This window comes from Piliocolobus tephrosceles, chromosome 4 (assembly GCF_002776525.5).
Source record: "Piliocolobus tephrosceles isolate RC106 chromosome 4, ASM277652v3, whole genome shotgun sequence".
Classification (NCBI taxonomy): domain Eukaryota; kingdom Metazoa; phylum Chordata; class Mammalia; order Primates; family Cercopithecidae; genus Piliocolobus; species Piliocolobus tephrosceles.
Window position 1 is genome coordinate 177,275,656 of NC_045437.1, and position 15,221 is coordinate 177,290,876.

The 15,221-nt window shown below is 50.5% G+C and overlaps 1 protein-coding gene across 1 annotated transcript; it reads left to right on the top strand.

Annotated features, from left to right (window-relative positions):
• The first annotated feature begins 8,430 nt into the window (after window positions 1–8,430).
• Window positions 8,431–14,580, top strand: LOC111528450 (endothelial cell-specific chemotaxis regulator). Its single transcript, XM_026454492.2, has 5 exons — window positions 8,431–8,544; window positions 12,877–12,921; window positions 13,252–13,302; window positions 13,455–13,514; window positions 14,510–14,580. The coding sequence occupies exons 1-5, from the start codon at window positions 8,484–8,486 to the stop codon at window positions 14,578–14,580; spliced, it is 288 nt and encodes a 95-aa protein (XP_026310277.2). The 5' UTR covers window positions 8,431–8,483.
• The last annotated feature ends 641 nt before the right edge of the window (window positions 14,581–15,221 follow it).

Sequence of the window (15,221 nt, forward strand, 5' to 3'; positions counted from 1 at the left end):
GAACGGAGGCAGGATGGTTCACTTCCGGGTTCTTCTTCACCACCAATTCTTCCCGTGTGTGCGAGAATGCAGCTGACGCCCGGGAAGGTGAAGATTAATCAGGCATGCACCAGGTGATGTCAATCCGAGGAGACCAAGATTTACCTGGTGGCACCTGCGGAGCCCCCCTCCCCCGACGTGCCCGTGCCCCGCCTATTGCCCTTCCACTCCTAGAAAAGTCGCTCCCAGCAGATGCGCCGGGGGTGGGCTTTCTCAGCCCCCACTCTTGTCGGGACTGTATTAGAAACTCCCCCCAACCCAGCTCCGGTCCCTGAAGCTAGATGACCAAAGAATAAATTTGCAGTTTTGCTTTTAGCCTTGCCTACTCGCTGGTTCTTTTGTGCCCACTCTGGTGGTCTTAGAAAAACAAATCAGTCTTGATCCAGGATGAAGCAGAATGTAGCATCCTGGTTCCCTGTTTCTCAGCCGAGCTGTCCCACATCCTGACATCCAGGGCCCCCACGCAGACCTCCAAGTTCACTTGAGCCCAGATCCTTGGGCTGCTGACCTGATCTGCTAAGTAAGTGGGATCTATTGCTGGCTGACCTTGAAGTCCCTGGCTGAGCCCCTCCCAACGGGATCAAAGACTCTGCTCATCCTCTGCTTCCCATCTTGGTCCATTTAGACTTCAGCCAGAGGGAATCTGGACTCTGCCATGGGTCCTGAACTTCGGCCACTGCTTTTCTCCTCCTGCCTCCTGAAGACACATTTGCCATTGCTCTAGCAGATACCTCCACTGGGGCGCCTGTCCCTGTGTCCAAAAGCCCAGTTTTTGATCCTTCTGATAACTACTTCTTCCCTTTCCCTCCCTCATTAATCCTGGATCTATCTCCTAAAGGGCTTCTGAGAGGTGGAACTTCTGGGACCAGACTACAGCCCCAGCCTTCTGTGTCACTTCCCCACCACTGCTGTGAGCTGCCTGCCCATTCCTGCCGTCTAAACCTTAAACATCTGTTACAGCTTAGGTCAAGTGTGGCCTCCTCTAGGGATGAATTTTTCAGCCCTGTACTTGAGTAACCTGCTTTCTTTTCCTTAAGCCTTACAGCATAATGTTTCTTACACTCTCCTAACGTTTATCACACTTTATCTTATGTTACAGGTGTGTGGGGGCTCATTTTTCCAGGAACCATGTCTCTCGTTTTTTTGAGATTGAGTCATGTTCTGTCACCCAGGCTGGAGTGAAATGACAAAATCTCAGCTCATTGCAACCTCCACCTCCCGGGTTCAAGTGATTCCAGGGACCATGTCTCATTCCTTGAGAACCATGGGAGTTTCTTTTTTTTTTTCCTGAGATGGAGTCTTGCTCTGTGGCCCAGGCTGGAGTGCAGTGGTATGATCTCAGCTCACTGCAAGCTCCGCCTCCCGGGTCCACGCCATTCTCCTGCCTCAACCTCCCAAGTAGCTGGGACTACTACTTGAGTCCCAGTGGGCACCCGCCACCACACCTGGCTAATTTTTTGTATTTTTTTTTTTTTTTAGTAGAGACAGGGTTTCACCATGTTGGCCAGGATGGTCTCGATCTCCTGACCTCGTGATCTGCCCACCTCAGCCTCCCAAAGTGCAGGGATTACAGGCGTGAGCCACCACGCCCAGCGGGGTTTCTAATAAAGAACAAAAGTTTGCTGATACAAGTGGAACCTGGAGGAACGTACCCTCTCACTCCACAATACATACATATCTGTTCTTAATCCTGGAAGCATAGAGCAAGCAGAGCGTCCTTCACTTGCAGGAGGGCACTTCTGAGCCATGACAGAATGCTCACTGCCTTGCTCCCGCTGTCTCTTTCTGGATTGTGTTGTCACAGAGCCTCTTAGGTTGGCTGGAGGGGGCTATAATGATCAAGAATCTGCTCTTATGTCATAGAGAACACATGCCCTGACTTCTGAGGCTCAAGCTCTGCAACCAAAAATAAAGACTCTGGGGTCCTCCCTACCATCACTGCGCTGGGCAGGAGGCACCTGATCCAGCTCCAGACACTAGGGTCACTTTTCCTTTCCACCTCTCCAGGGGAGGGTGAAAGTGGCTTTGCTGGCCAGAGGAAGGCAAAGAGCAACCCTTCTTTCACTCTATCACCACCAAAGGCAGGGAGGCTGAGGAGTCTGCAGAGGGAGCTGAAGGACAGGGGCCTGTGGGAACATCCTGAGCAGGCCAGAGTGGGGTTGCCATGATAGACTCAGGGCAGGTCTGAGAGGCGGCTAACTTTTGAGGTCATTGGAAACTCTGGGCTAGAGTTGGGGAAGTAAGGAGCAAAGGCTGCTTTCCTCTACCACACCCCACTTCTAGCCTTGTAAAAAGCTATAGGTCTGTAAGGAGTGTGAGGTTTCTTTTTAGGGTAATGGAAATGTTATAAAATTGGTTTTATTTGGGATGGGTGAATAACTCTCTAAATATATTCAAACCACTGAGACAGCTGGGTGTGGTGGCTCACGCCTGTAATCCCAGCACTTTGGGAGGCCGAGGCAGGCGGATCACAAGGTCGGGAGATTGAGACCATCCTGGCTAATATGGTGAAACGCTGTCTCTACTAAAGATACAAAAAATTAGCCAGGTGTGGTGGCGGGTGCCTGTAGTCCCAGCTACTTGGAAGGCTGAGGCAGGGGAATGGTGTGAACCCAGGAGGCGGAGCTTGCAGTGAGCCGAGATCACACCACTGCACTCCAGTCTGGGCAACAGAGAGAGACTCCGTCTCAAAGACAAAAAACAAAAACAAAAACAAAAACCACTGAGGCTGGTGTGGTGACTCAGGCCTGTAATCCCAGCACAAGGTGGGTGGATCACCTGAGGTCAGGAGTTCGACACCAGCCTGATGGTGAAACCCTGTCTCTACTAAAAAATACAAAAAATAGCCAGGCTTGGTGACATGTCTGTAATCCCAGCTACTCTGGAGGCTGAGGCAGAATAGCTTGAACCCAGGAGGAGAGGTTGCAGTGAGCTGAGACTGCGCCGCTGCACTCCAGCCTGGGCAACAGAGGGAGGAGACTGTCTCAAAAAAAAAAAAAAAAAAGCCACTGAATTGTGCACTTCAAATGAGGACAGGGGAGAGGGTGAGGAAGGCATCCACATGGTAGGGAAGGAATGGGAGCAGAAATGGGAGCTTGGTTAGTGCAAGGGGAGTGATCCAATAAGTAATATTTAAGGATCATGGCAGTCAGAGGAGGGCCTTAGAGACGCTATCCCCTAGCACCAACGAGCACACTGACAATTCAGACCTCGGTTTCTTTCCTTTGAAAAAATTTGGTTTTTTTTGAGACAGGGTCTGTGGCCCAGGCTGGAGTGCAGTGGCTTGATCTCAGCTAACTGCAGCCTAGACCTCCCAGGCTCAAGTGATCCTCCCACCTCAGCTTCCTGAGTAGCTGGGACTACAGGCTCACACCACCATGCCTGGGTAATTAAAATTTTTTTTTTGTACAGACGATATCTCACCATGTTGCCCAGGCTGATCTCAAACTTCTGAGCTAAATCGATCCTCATGCCTACGTCTCCCAAATTGTTGGGATTGCAGGCGTGAGCCACTGTGCCTGGCCCTCAGTTTCTAAATACCATTTGCGCCAAAAGGAATGAAGGCCCCTTAAAGAAATAGCTGATTCTGGCCGGGCGTGGTGGCTCAAGCCTGTAATCCCAGCACTTTGGGAGGCCGAGACGGGCGGATCACGAGGTGAGGAGATCGAGACCATCCTGGCTAACACGGTGAAACCCCGTCTCTACTAAAAATACAAAAATCTAGCCGGGCGAGGTGGCGGATGCCTGTAGTCCCAGCTACTGGCTGGAGGCTGAGGCAGGAGAATGGCGGGAACCCGGGAGGCGGAGCTTGCAGTGAGCTGAGATCCGGCCACTGCACTCCAGCCTGGGCGACAGAGCGAGACTCCGTCTCAAAAAAAAAAAAAAGAAATAGCTGATTCCAGGGCTGGGGCAGGTGAAGCACAAGGTGTATCTGGAGGCCGGGCGCGGTGGCTCAAGCCTGTAATCCCAGCACTTTGGGAGGCTGAGATGGGTGGATCACTTGAGGCCAGGAGTTTGAGATCAGCCTGGACAACGTGGTAAAACCCCGTCACTACTAAAAATACAAAAATCAGCCAGGCTTGGTGGCATGTGTCTGTAATCCCAGCTACTCAGGAGGCTGAGGTGGGAGAATCACTTGAACTCGGGAGGCGGAGGTTGTAGTGAGCGGAGATCATGCCACTGTACTCCAGCAGCCTGGCCAAGAGAACAAGACTCTGCCTGAAAAGAAAAAAAAATAAAATAAATCTTTGCAGATGTAATTAAGTTAAGAATCCCAGCACTCTGGGAGGCCGAGGGAGGTGGATCACTTGAGCCCAGGAGTTCAAGACCAGCCTGGGCAACATGGCAAAACCCCATCTCTACAAAACAAAACAAAGTACAAAAATTAGCCGGGTATAGTGATGTGTGCCTGTGGTCCCAGCTACTCGGGAGGCTGAGGTGGGAGGATTGCTTGAGCCTGAGAGGCAGAGGTTGCAGTGAGCCGAGATCTCACCACTGCACTCCAGCCTGGGTGACAGAGCCAGACCCTGTCTCAAAAGAAAAAAAAGGGCCGGGTGTAGTGGCTCACGCCTGTAATCCCAGCACTTTGGGAGGCCAAGGCGGGCAGATCATGAGGTCAGGAGATCGAGACCGTCCTGGCTAACACAGTGAAAACCTGTTTCTACTAAAAATACAAAAAATTAGCCAGGCATGGTGGGGGGCACCTGTAGTCCCAGCTACTTGGGTGACTGAGGCAGGAGACTGCAGTGAACTCGGGAGGTGGAGCTTGCAGTGAGCCGAGATTGTGCCAGAGCGCCACTACACTCCAGTCTGGGCGACGGAGTGAGACTCTGTCTAAAAAAAAAAAAAAAAAAGGGGAAAAAAAAAAATCTTGAGATCATCTTAGATTATCCAGACAGGCCTTAAATTCAATGACAAGTGTCCTTCTGAGAGACACCCAGAGAGAAGACACAGAGGAAGTGATGTGATGTGAAGATAGAGGCGCAGGTGATAATGCTGCACTACAAGTCAAGGGACACCAAGGAATGCTCAACAATCCCCAGCGGCTGAAGGAGGCAAAGTATGATTCTCTCCTAGAGCGTTGGGAGCAACTGTGGTGCAGCTGACACCTCAATTTTGACTTCTAACCCCTAGAACTGTGACAGAATAAAGGTCTGAATGTCTATTGTTTTAAGCCACCAGTTTGTGGTAATTTGTTACAGTAGCCACAGGAAACTAATACAGTGGCAGATACCACTTTATGATTAAAGCAAACCTCCTCAGTAACGGAACAAATCCAAATCATGCACGCCGGGGCGGTGTGTGCACCAGTAGTCCCAGCTACTCAGGAGGCTGAGGCAGGGGGAGTATGAGGAGTATGAGGAGTACAATGGGTACGAGGCCAGCCTGGGTGACATAGTAAGACTCGCTCTTGAAAAAAAATTTAAAAAATAAAAATAAAAATAAAAATAGAGCCAGGGCCGGGGCCAGGCGCGGTGGCTCACACCTGTAATTCAAGCACCTTGGGAGGTTGAGGCGGGCAGATCACAAAGTCAAGAGATCAAGACCAGCATGGCCAACATGGTGAAACACCATCTCTACTAAAAACACAAAAATTAGTCAGGCGTGATGGTGTATACCTGCAATCCTAGCTACTCAGGAGGCTGAGGCAGGAGAATTGCTTAAGCCTGAGAGGCGGAGGTTGCAGTGAGCTGAGATCATGCCACTGCACTCCAGCCTCGGTGACAGAATGAGACTCCATCGCAGAAAAAAAAAAAAAAAAAAAATTGAGCCAGGCATTGTGGCTCACGCCTGTAATCCCAGCAATTCAGGAGGCTGAGGCAGGAAGGTCACTTGAGCCCAGGAGTTCAAGGCTTCAGTGAGGTGAGATTGCGCCATTGCACTCTAGTCTGGGTGACAGAGCCAGAACCTCCTCTCTTTTTTTTCTCTTTTGAGTCAGGGTCTGGCTCTGTCATCCAGACTGGAGTGCAGTGGCACAATCTTGGCTCACTGAAACCTCTGCCTCCCAGGTTCAAGCCATCCTCCCCATCCCAGCCTCCTGAGTAGCCGGGACTACAGGCAAGTACGGCCAAACTTAGCTAATTTTTCTACTTTTAGCAGAGACAAGGTTTTGCCATGTTGCCCAGGCTGGTCTCAAACTCCTGAGCTCAAGCAATCCTCCCTCCGTGGCCTCCCAAAGTGCTGGATTACAGGCATGAGCCATCACACCCAGCCCTGAGACTCTGTCTCTTAAAAAAAAGGAAAAAAATCTTGCATTATTTGATAGGATGCGAAGAGAGGGGCTCAACATTGCTTCTTCGACGTCACTGTCAATATAGATAACCTAAATCTTATCATGAGGAAACATCAGAGAAACCAAAATTAAGAGACCTTCTAGAAAATAACTGGACTGTAACCTTCAAAAGTGTTTAGGTCATGAAAATCAAGGAAAGGCTGAGGTATTCCGGATTGAAGGAGACGGAAGAGACTTTCAATGAGTAATTCTGGACAGGATCCTTTTGCTATAAAGAACATTATTGAAACAACTGCCAAAATTTGAATAGGATCTGAAGATTAGATGATATTAATATATTTATGTTAATTTCCTAATTTTGATGGCTGTATTGTGATTATGTAGGAGACTGTCCCTTGTAGGAAATACACACTAAACTATTCGGGGTGATGGGGCATCCTGTTGACAATTTACTCTGAAACAGTTCAGGGAAAAAAGTTCTATGTAATGTACTTCCAACTTTTCTTGTGACTGCTTCATAATAAAATATTTAAAAAATAAAGAAAAAAGGGCTAGGCATGGTAGCTCATGCCTGTAATCCCAGCACTTTGGGAGACCAACGCAGGAGGATCATTTGAGGTCAGGAGTTCGAGACCAGCCTGGCCAACATGGTGAAACCCTGTCTCTACTGAAAATACAAAAATTAGCCAGACTTGGTGGCATTAGCCTGCAGTCCCAGCTGCGCTGGAGGTTGAGGCATGAAAATGGCTTGAACCCAGGAGGCGGAGGCTGCAGTGAGCAGAGATCTTGCACTGCACTCCAATATGGGTAACAGTGAGAGATTCTGTCTCAAAAAAAAAAAAAAAAGGAAAGAAAAAAGGATACCAATCATATAAATGATTGTATATGTATATGCATATTGTCAAAGACTGGAAGGCAAATAGACTGGAAGGAAATTAATAACAATAATGTAATTAATATTAAGGAGGTAGGATTGTTTGTAACATTCCTCTGCTTTCGAATCCTTTTTTTTTTTAAATTTCAGTGATGGAGTCTCACTCTGATCATAGCTCACTGCAGCCTTGAACTCTTGGGCTGAGGAGGTCCTCTCACCTTAGCCTCATGAGTAGCTAGGACTACAGGCATGCACCACCATGCCTGGCTAATTAAATTTTTTTTTTTTTTTTTTTTTTTTTGTAGAGACAGGGTCTTTCTGTGTTGCCTAGTCTGGTCTCAAACTCCTGGCCTCAAGAAATCCTCTGCCTCAACCTCTCAAAGTGCTGGATTGTAGGCATGAGCCACTGTGCAGCCCTGACCTTAAATCTTTTGAGTTTAGTTCAGTAAATATGTGCTGGGCACCTGCTATGTGGCAGGCATTGTGCCAGGTCCAAAGAATACTGAAAAAAGTCACAATGCTGGCTCGTAGTCTGTAAGAAAGAGAATCCTGGGATAAGGATGAGTGCTGCCGGATGCTGAGGACAGGGGACACCTCACCCTAGTGAGGGTGCAGAGGGAGGAGTGCTTCAAATAGGTACTCTTGCGTTTCTATTAATAACAACAATACCAGGCATGGTGGCACGTGCCTGAAGTCCCAGCTACTTGTGAGGCTGAGGCAGGAGGATCACTTGAACCCAGGAGTTTGAAACAGACTGGGCAATATAGCAAGACCCCATCTCTTTAAAAAAAAGTAAAAAAGGAATAATCATCATGCATGTTGGGCCTCTCTGAAAGATGTAGGGAGTCCTATCTGCACTGGGATCCCTGAGGACGGAGAGGAATGTGGAGAATTCAGAGGCCAGGGAGCATGGGCGGCTGGTGGGCTGGGCTTCCAGGCTGAATCATGGGAAAGGAGAACCTGGTCTGAAACAGTACTGGGCGGGATTGGTGTTAGATTCCAGAAAAACCCCCAGGCGGTCTGTGGTGGAACCTGATGGATCCCTCAGAAGGGAAGAGAATGGGGATGGGGCCAGGTTACCATGGTTAGTCATTGTGCATAGGCACTAGAAGCCACGCTGGGCAGGCACAGTTGCTGCTGCAGCCTCACATCCTCATCTGGACATGGCTGAGCAGGGCGCCTGGAGCTGGTCCCAATGTGTTTCCTTCTATTCTTTTGACAGGAAGCTCCTGGAGAGCCAGTCCCCACCCCCACCCCGCCCCAGCTCTCCCTCTCTCTTCTCCACTATGGACAGAGCCTCCACTGAGCTGCTGCCTGCCCGCCACATATCCAGCTGACATGGGCACCGCAGGAGCCATGCAGCTGTGCTGGGTGATCCTGGGCTTCCTCCTGTTCCGAGGTAAGAGGCACCTGCCACTTTTCCACAGCAGTTCCTCTCCACAGCTGGCCATTCTAGGCGTCAGTCCCTTTCTCAGAATACACATGCTTTCCATCCAGGGACTGTGCCCAGGGGAAATTCCGGAGCCTTTTCATGAAGGGGATCAGTTGGATTGGGGGTCCTGATTACCAGGCAGGGGTAAAATGGAGCTATGGTTAAACCCTCTTGTGGGAAATTGCCCTGGGGGAGCTGGGCTCCCCATAGAGGCTGGCCTCCTGAATCGTGGGAGGGAGCTGTGTTCGTGTGAGACCCAGGCCCAAAGCTTCTTCTAGGATGTGCTCAGGCTACTCCTGACGCTCACCCTCTGATCTTCGGGAAGGGCTGACTACGGCCCCTCTATCAACTGTTCTAAGACAAATCCTCTGTACCTTGGGCTTCACAGGGGATCTGTTCTCTCCTTTCACATGAGGAGTAGCAGCCTAGGAATTCCCAATGTTGATTTTAAACTTAAATCACAGCAAGAGGGACTCAGGTTAGACACAAAGAACTGTTCACCAAGGAGGATGTGCATAATATTCTCACATCCAGGGGGCTAGAGGAGATGACCTCCAGAGGAGGCTACACGGAAACCGCACCTCTCCGACAGGCTTTGCCAGCCAATGAGTTGTGAAGCCACTCATAGGGGTCCTCGCATCAGGGAGCAGATGCTGGGAATCATGATGAGTCCAGGACATTCTGACTCACAGGGCAGCAACTTCCCTTTGACCATCTCTGCCCTGCCCCCACCTCACCCTCTACAAGTCCTCTGTGCTCAAAGCAGCAGAAAGAGTGCGCAAGAGGGTTCGGATAGGGAGGGGTGGTGGCCCCCCATTGGTGGTGGGTAAGAGGCCTGAGTACCAGAACACTGCCTCCTGGAGAGGTCAGGCATTTCTCTAAAAGCCCATGGGCTGGAGGACAAAACTCTGATTGTCCCCATCCCCTTCTACCCCCTCCATGACAGAGTCACAGTTCTCGGGCTGGGGGTCTAGGCTGTTGTGGAAACTGCAGGTGAGGCTCATGAGGTGGCATTTTCACAGGCATAGACTTTTCCCAGCCTCCCTACACACTGTTTTCTCCCAGGCAAGTGCCAGGGCTCTCAAATGCCCTGTGTCAGCTCTACCTAAGCCGCTAACACCTCCCCCTGAGTTTCCTAACCTCTCTTCCTGGCTCCTTCATCTTGATGGACTGAGGAATCCTGAGCATATTCAGGCCCATAAAGGGACTTGACTATGGATACCCAGAGGCAGGGCAGACTTGAGACCTGGAGGATTTGAGAGAATGGGGCAAAAACAAAAGTGTCTGGCCTTCACTGAGCTTGTCAGGTACTGAGTTAAGTGCTTCATATGCATTTTGCTTCCCTCATAACAATTTGCAAGGTACTAATACCACTTGCATTTTACTTAGTTATTTTTGAGACAGGGTTGCTCCGTTGCCCAGGCCGGAGTGCAGTGGCGTGATCATGGCTCACTGCAGCCTTGACCTCCTGGGCTCAAGCAATCCTCCTGCCTTACCCTCCTGTGTAGCTGGGGGCTACAGGCACACGCCACCACACCTGGTTAATTTTTGTATTTTTTGTAGAGCAAGGTTTTACCATGTTGCCCAGGCTGGTCACTTGCACTTGAAAGAAAACTGAGGTCTAGGCCAGACGCGACAACGCCAGGACTTGAACTCAGGCTTGCCGGGCTCCATTAACACCCACGATTTTAACCACTAAACTATGCTTCTGAGGGAAATGGGGAGGGGGGTGTGTGGAGATAGACCAGAAGGGGATAACGCAGACAGGATTAGAGAGGGGAAACCAGAGAAATCAGAAATTCCTGGGGCTAGAGCTCTTTGGGCGTCTGCAGGCCCCGTGGTCAGAGACACCCTCTGCTGTAGATACAGATGCTTGCTAAGTCCCTCCCCTACTCACAGAGGAATCTTTGTTGGTGACAAGAAGTTTGGGTAGTGGGAGGGGCAAGAGGCAAGGCAAGAGCCGGCTAGTGGGTCTTGAAGCTTGTGACTTTGGAACTCCTCCTAAGCCACTGAATAGTTTTCTTTCTAGATAAATGCAGAAGGGCAGTTCCTTGTGCCTTCCCACCAAAAATTAAGTTATAACCTTACAGTATTTAGATAGTACATTAGGCCGGGCGTGGTGGCTCACGCCTGTAATCCCAGCACTTTGGGAGGCTGAGGCGGATGGATCACCTGACGTCAGGAGTTTGAGACCAGCCTGGCCAACATGGTGAAACCCCATCTCTACTAAAAATATAAAAATTAGCCGGGCGTGGTGGCAGGAGCCTGTAATCCCAGCTACTCAGGAGGCTGAGGCAGGAGAATCGCTTGAGCCCAGGAGGCGGAGGTTGCAGTGAGCTGAGATCGTGCCACTGCACTCCAGCCTGGGTGACCAAGAGAGAAACTATCTCAAAAAAAAGAAAAAAAAAGTACATTAGATATGCTGGATTAGTAACTGATAGATGTTTTCAGTTCATGCCTTGGGTTAAAAAGATTCTCCCAGGGTCATCCCCAGCTAGAAAAGGTTTTCTCTAGCCTGGGCTTCCTGTAAATTTTAACTTCCCTCTTGACCATCCCCCTCCCCGCAACAAGGGAATGGGACTCTCAGAAATGGTGATCTAGAAAAACATGGCCCAGGGTTTGGCAATTTTGCACTTGGAAACAATTAATTCTACACTATCCAAATGATAGCCCCATGGAGGAAGGCAGTGGCTTAAGGAAAATAAGCACAGCAGCAGGCTGCCACAGGCAGGGGTGGACCTCTGGCACCCAGCCGCCTCTGTCCACCCAGGCCTGCGCTGAATGCTCCCCTGATGCTGAGAGGCCAAGGGAGCAGCAGAGCCAGGCCAGGGGCTTCAGTCCCCACTCAATCAGAGGGACGGGAACCCAGTTGGGCGGCTCCACTTCCCCACGTTGTTTTCCTTTCACATTGTTCACAGGTTTCAAGAATGATTTCATTGTGGAAAATGAGCAAATACAACCTGACCTTTCAGGTTCCACATACACAGCAGGACACACACAGGGCACACGAGCATGCACTCATATTTGCATAGAGCCCTGCAGACACACTTGTACATACAAAGAAGCCAGTGAGGGCTTCTGACTGGGGACTCTTGGTGACTGACCCCTCTCTGGGTTTGGTCAATAACAACCATTTCCTATGTATCCTCTGCCTGTAAAAGTGAATGGGTTGCTCAGGCTAGAGTTTCCCTGCTTCCTATATATACCTCAGAACTTACTTCCTGCACAGGCCCCTACCTCCAGCCAAGATACAAGCCCTAATCCCCATCCCCATCTCACTCATCTTCCCATCTCTTAGCCCCTTCCTTGGGGGCAGGACTAGGGTGACAGTAGCTTAGCGTAAACATTAGCCTATGGACCTGGAGTCCTGGGCCCTTCCTTGTCAAGGTGTGGCAGGTCCTCTGTCCTTCCTTAGAAATGTCACTAGTTTAAAATAACCTTCCCCTGACCCCGCATCAGGTTGGTAAAATGCCCATGTTAGATTGAAGAGCCAGGGAAGGACTTCAGGACCCTGAGCCATGAGGTAGTGGTGATGTTGCTACTGAGTCACAGTCTCGGAGGAAGCCAGCACCATGAGCTACAGCCCGCACCCTTTAGCCCTCTGCCTAGTGTGTCTGCCTTCTAGCATGGTAGGCTTAGAAAGCCAAAAGGGTTTTTTCTGTTTTCTTTTCTTTTCTTTTTTTTTTTTTTTTTTGAGATGTCGCCCAGGCTGGAGTGCAATGGCATGATCTCAGCTCACTGCAACCTCCACCTCCCGGGTTCAAGCGATTCTCATTCCTCAGCCTCCCAAGCAGCTGGTATTACAGGTGTGCACCATCAGGCCAGCTACTTTTTGTATTTTTAGTAGAGGCAGGGTTTCACCATGTTGGCCGGGCTAGTCTTGAACTCCTGACTTCACATGATCCACCCCCCTTGGCCTCCCTAAGTGCTGGGATTACAGGCGTGAACCACCGCACCTGAACAGTGTTTTCTTTTCTTTTCTTTTTTTTTGTTGAGATAGGGTCTCTGTCTGTTGCCCAGGCTGGAGTGTAGTGGTGCAACCATAGCCTGCTGAAGCCAGCCTCACCCTTCTGGGCTCAAACAATCCTCCCACTTCAGCCTCCTGAGTAGATAGGACTCCAGGTGTGCACTACTATGCCTGAAGAATTAAAAAAACAGAAAGAAAAACAAAACCTTTTTAAAGAGACAGGGTCTTGCTATGTTGCCCAGGCGGTGCCAGAAGGCTTTCTGAGGGATCCTCTCTAGGCTCTGTGCTAGGCAGGGGACTTACCAAGCTATGTGTTTTGCTTTCTCTTGCAGGCCACAACTCCCAGCTCACAACGACTCAGACCTCTAGCTCTCAGGGTAAGACCAAACATGGCTCTACTCCAGCGTGTAGGCCTAGGAACTTAGGAAGGGCGAGAGGAGCTCTATGCCAATTTAGCCTTAACCTCAGGGGCCTGGGACTGCGGCTGGAGCAGGAGCTCTCAGGACTCACCAAAGCTGAGCTCATCTAAGGATTTTTTTTTCAGCCTGGCTGAGTCTAATGTGCCTTGAAAGAAAAAATAGGTGAATGGTTGGGAGTGAGGGGTGGGGAATGGGGTAGGGAGAAAGACACACAGATGTAGGGAAGAAGAGAGGGAGATGGAACAGTAGGAGGCTGTGCACCCCTCAGCCTCAGATGATCTGTTTCAGGAGGCCTCGGCAGTCTAAGTCCGACCACAGAGCCAGTTTCTTCCAACCCAGGTAAGTGAGTGCAGTTACTGAGGTCCCTGCTCCTGCCCCACATCCATTCATTCAGACCTGCTTGGAGCCCAGGGGTTCCTGGATGGGCGAGGGAGTGTGGTGTCACTAAACTTGCCTCGCCTCCCACTCCCCATCTGCTTCTGTCCTTGCAGGATCCATCCCTTCCTCAGAGGCTAACAGCCTAAGCCATCTGGCCAGCACCGGTACGCCAGGTACTGTGTCATTCAGACTACAAAGGCATCCGGGGAGGGCCCAGTGAGGACCCCGACACAGTTTCTGCTCTAAAAGAGAATATAGACCGGGGCGAGGGGGAACAGACAAGGAAACAGAACCTCACATTGATGATGACATGCAGGGTGAGAAGGGCTGGAGTGGGCACAAGCAGAAGTGTGGGAGCCCAGGCACATGTCAGTCACTTCGGACTTGGGGGCCAGGGATGACTCCTAGAAGTGGCTTCTGAAGCCAAGCCGAGAAAGGGTCAGCTGAGCACGTGGAAGCTGTGGGATGGAGGGTAGTGGGGCTTATTCCAGGCAGAGGGAACTGCCCAGAGGTGAACAAGAGAATGGCCCCTTCTGGAACTGAAAGCAGGAAAGAAGAGGAAGATTTTGGACTGAAGAGCCCTTCCGGTGCACACGCTGGCCAAGGCCCTGAGCAGGCCCACATGTGCTTCCTCATTCACAGCAGCTCCAAAGAAGGCCGTGCAGGCCCCCATGGCACCCAGTAAACCCGTGACGCCGAGGGCAGGCACTGCGGATGGGCTCTTCCTGACCTGGCTGGGCCTAACTTGGGCCAAGCCACAGATGCTCACATCAGGATTTGTTGAGTGCCCAAGGCGAGGGGCAGCGGTGAAAAACACTGGGTTCCATCTGGATGGGCTCCTTCTGCCCTCTTCAGGAGGCCACAGGGGTCAGGACCGACATCAGTGGGACCCTGGCTCAGGAAAGAAAGAGGCTTGGTGGGGCATAGAGGCAGAAACTTGGGCCTGGTCACAATGAAGGTAAAAGGAGCTTAGACTTGAGACTGAGAAAGGCATAGCCAGAGAGGAGAGGGAGGGGAAGGATACTCCAAAATGAAGGAAAAGGAAGGCAGAAAAGGCTGGGAAAAGGCTAGACTCCTCTCAGGCAAGGAAGATTGGCCTTTGCTTAGCAGAGAGGGAGAAGAGCTGCTGGGGGATCCCCCATCTTGGTCATGCTGTTTCATGGTGCAGGCGCAGGTGTCCCCAGCAGTGGAAGAGGCGGAGGCACAAGCAGAGGTATGTCCTGCTGCGCTCAACCCTGAAGAGGAGTGGGCAGGAGATATCTGTGACCCTTTCTCTCATCTTATCTCTTGGCTCTCAGATTTTTTATTCTCCCAGACTTATTTGGGAAGGGGGAGTGAGGAGGGATAAGGAAGTGGAACAGCAATTGGGCCTGAAGTATGATGCATTGAGGAGGGAAGACACAGGTGACATAGCACCTTTTTTGTTGTTGAGAAGGAGTCTTGTTCTGTCATCCGGGCTGGAGTGCAGTGGTGCGATCCCGGCTCTCTGCAACCTCTGCCTCCTGAGTAGCTGGGATTACAGGCATGTGCCACCAGGCCTAGCTAGTTTTTTTTGTTTGTTTGTTTTTTGTTTTGAGACAGAGTCTCGCTCTGTCACTCAGACTGGAGTGCAGTGGCACAATCTTGCCTCACTGCAATCCCTGCCTCCCGGGTTCAAGCAATTCTCCTGCCTCAGTCACCTGGCTAGCTGGGACTACAGGCACGCGTCACCATACCTGGGTAATTATGTATTTTTAGTAGAGATGGGATTTCACCCTATTGCCAGGTTGGTCTTAAACTCCTGACCTCATGATCTGCCCACCTTGGCCTCCCAAAGTGCTGGGATTATAGGCGTGAACCACCGTGCCCGATCTTTTTTTTATTTTTTATTATTTATTTTT

What these genes read in the sequence shown, in the direction of transcription:
- LOC111528450 (XM_026454492.2), top strand. Translation starts at nt 8,484, where the DNA reads ATGGGCACCGCAGGAGCCATGCAGCTGTGCTGGGTGATCCTGGGCTTC. An exon ending in GGGCTTCCTCCTGTTCCGAG is followed by an intron (nt 8,545 to 12,876) that starts GTAAGAGGCACC and finishes TTTCTCTTGCAG; the next exon opens with GCCACAACTCCCAGCTCACA. An exon ending in TCAGACCTCTAGCTCTCAGG is followed by an intron (nt 12,922 to 13,251) that starts GTAAGACCAAAC and finishes GATCTGTTTCAG; the next exon opens with GAGGCCTCGGCAGTCTAAGT.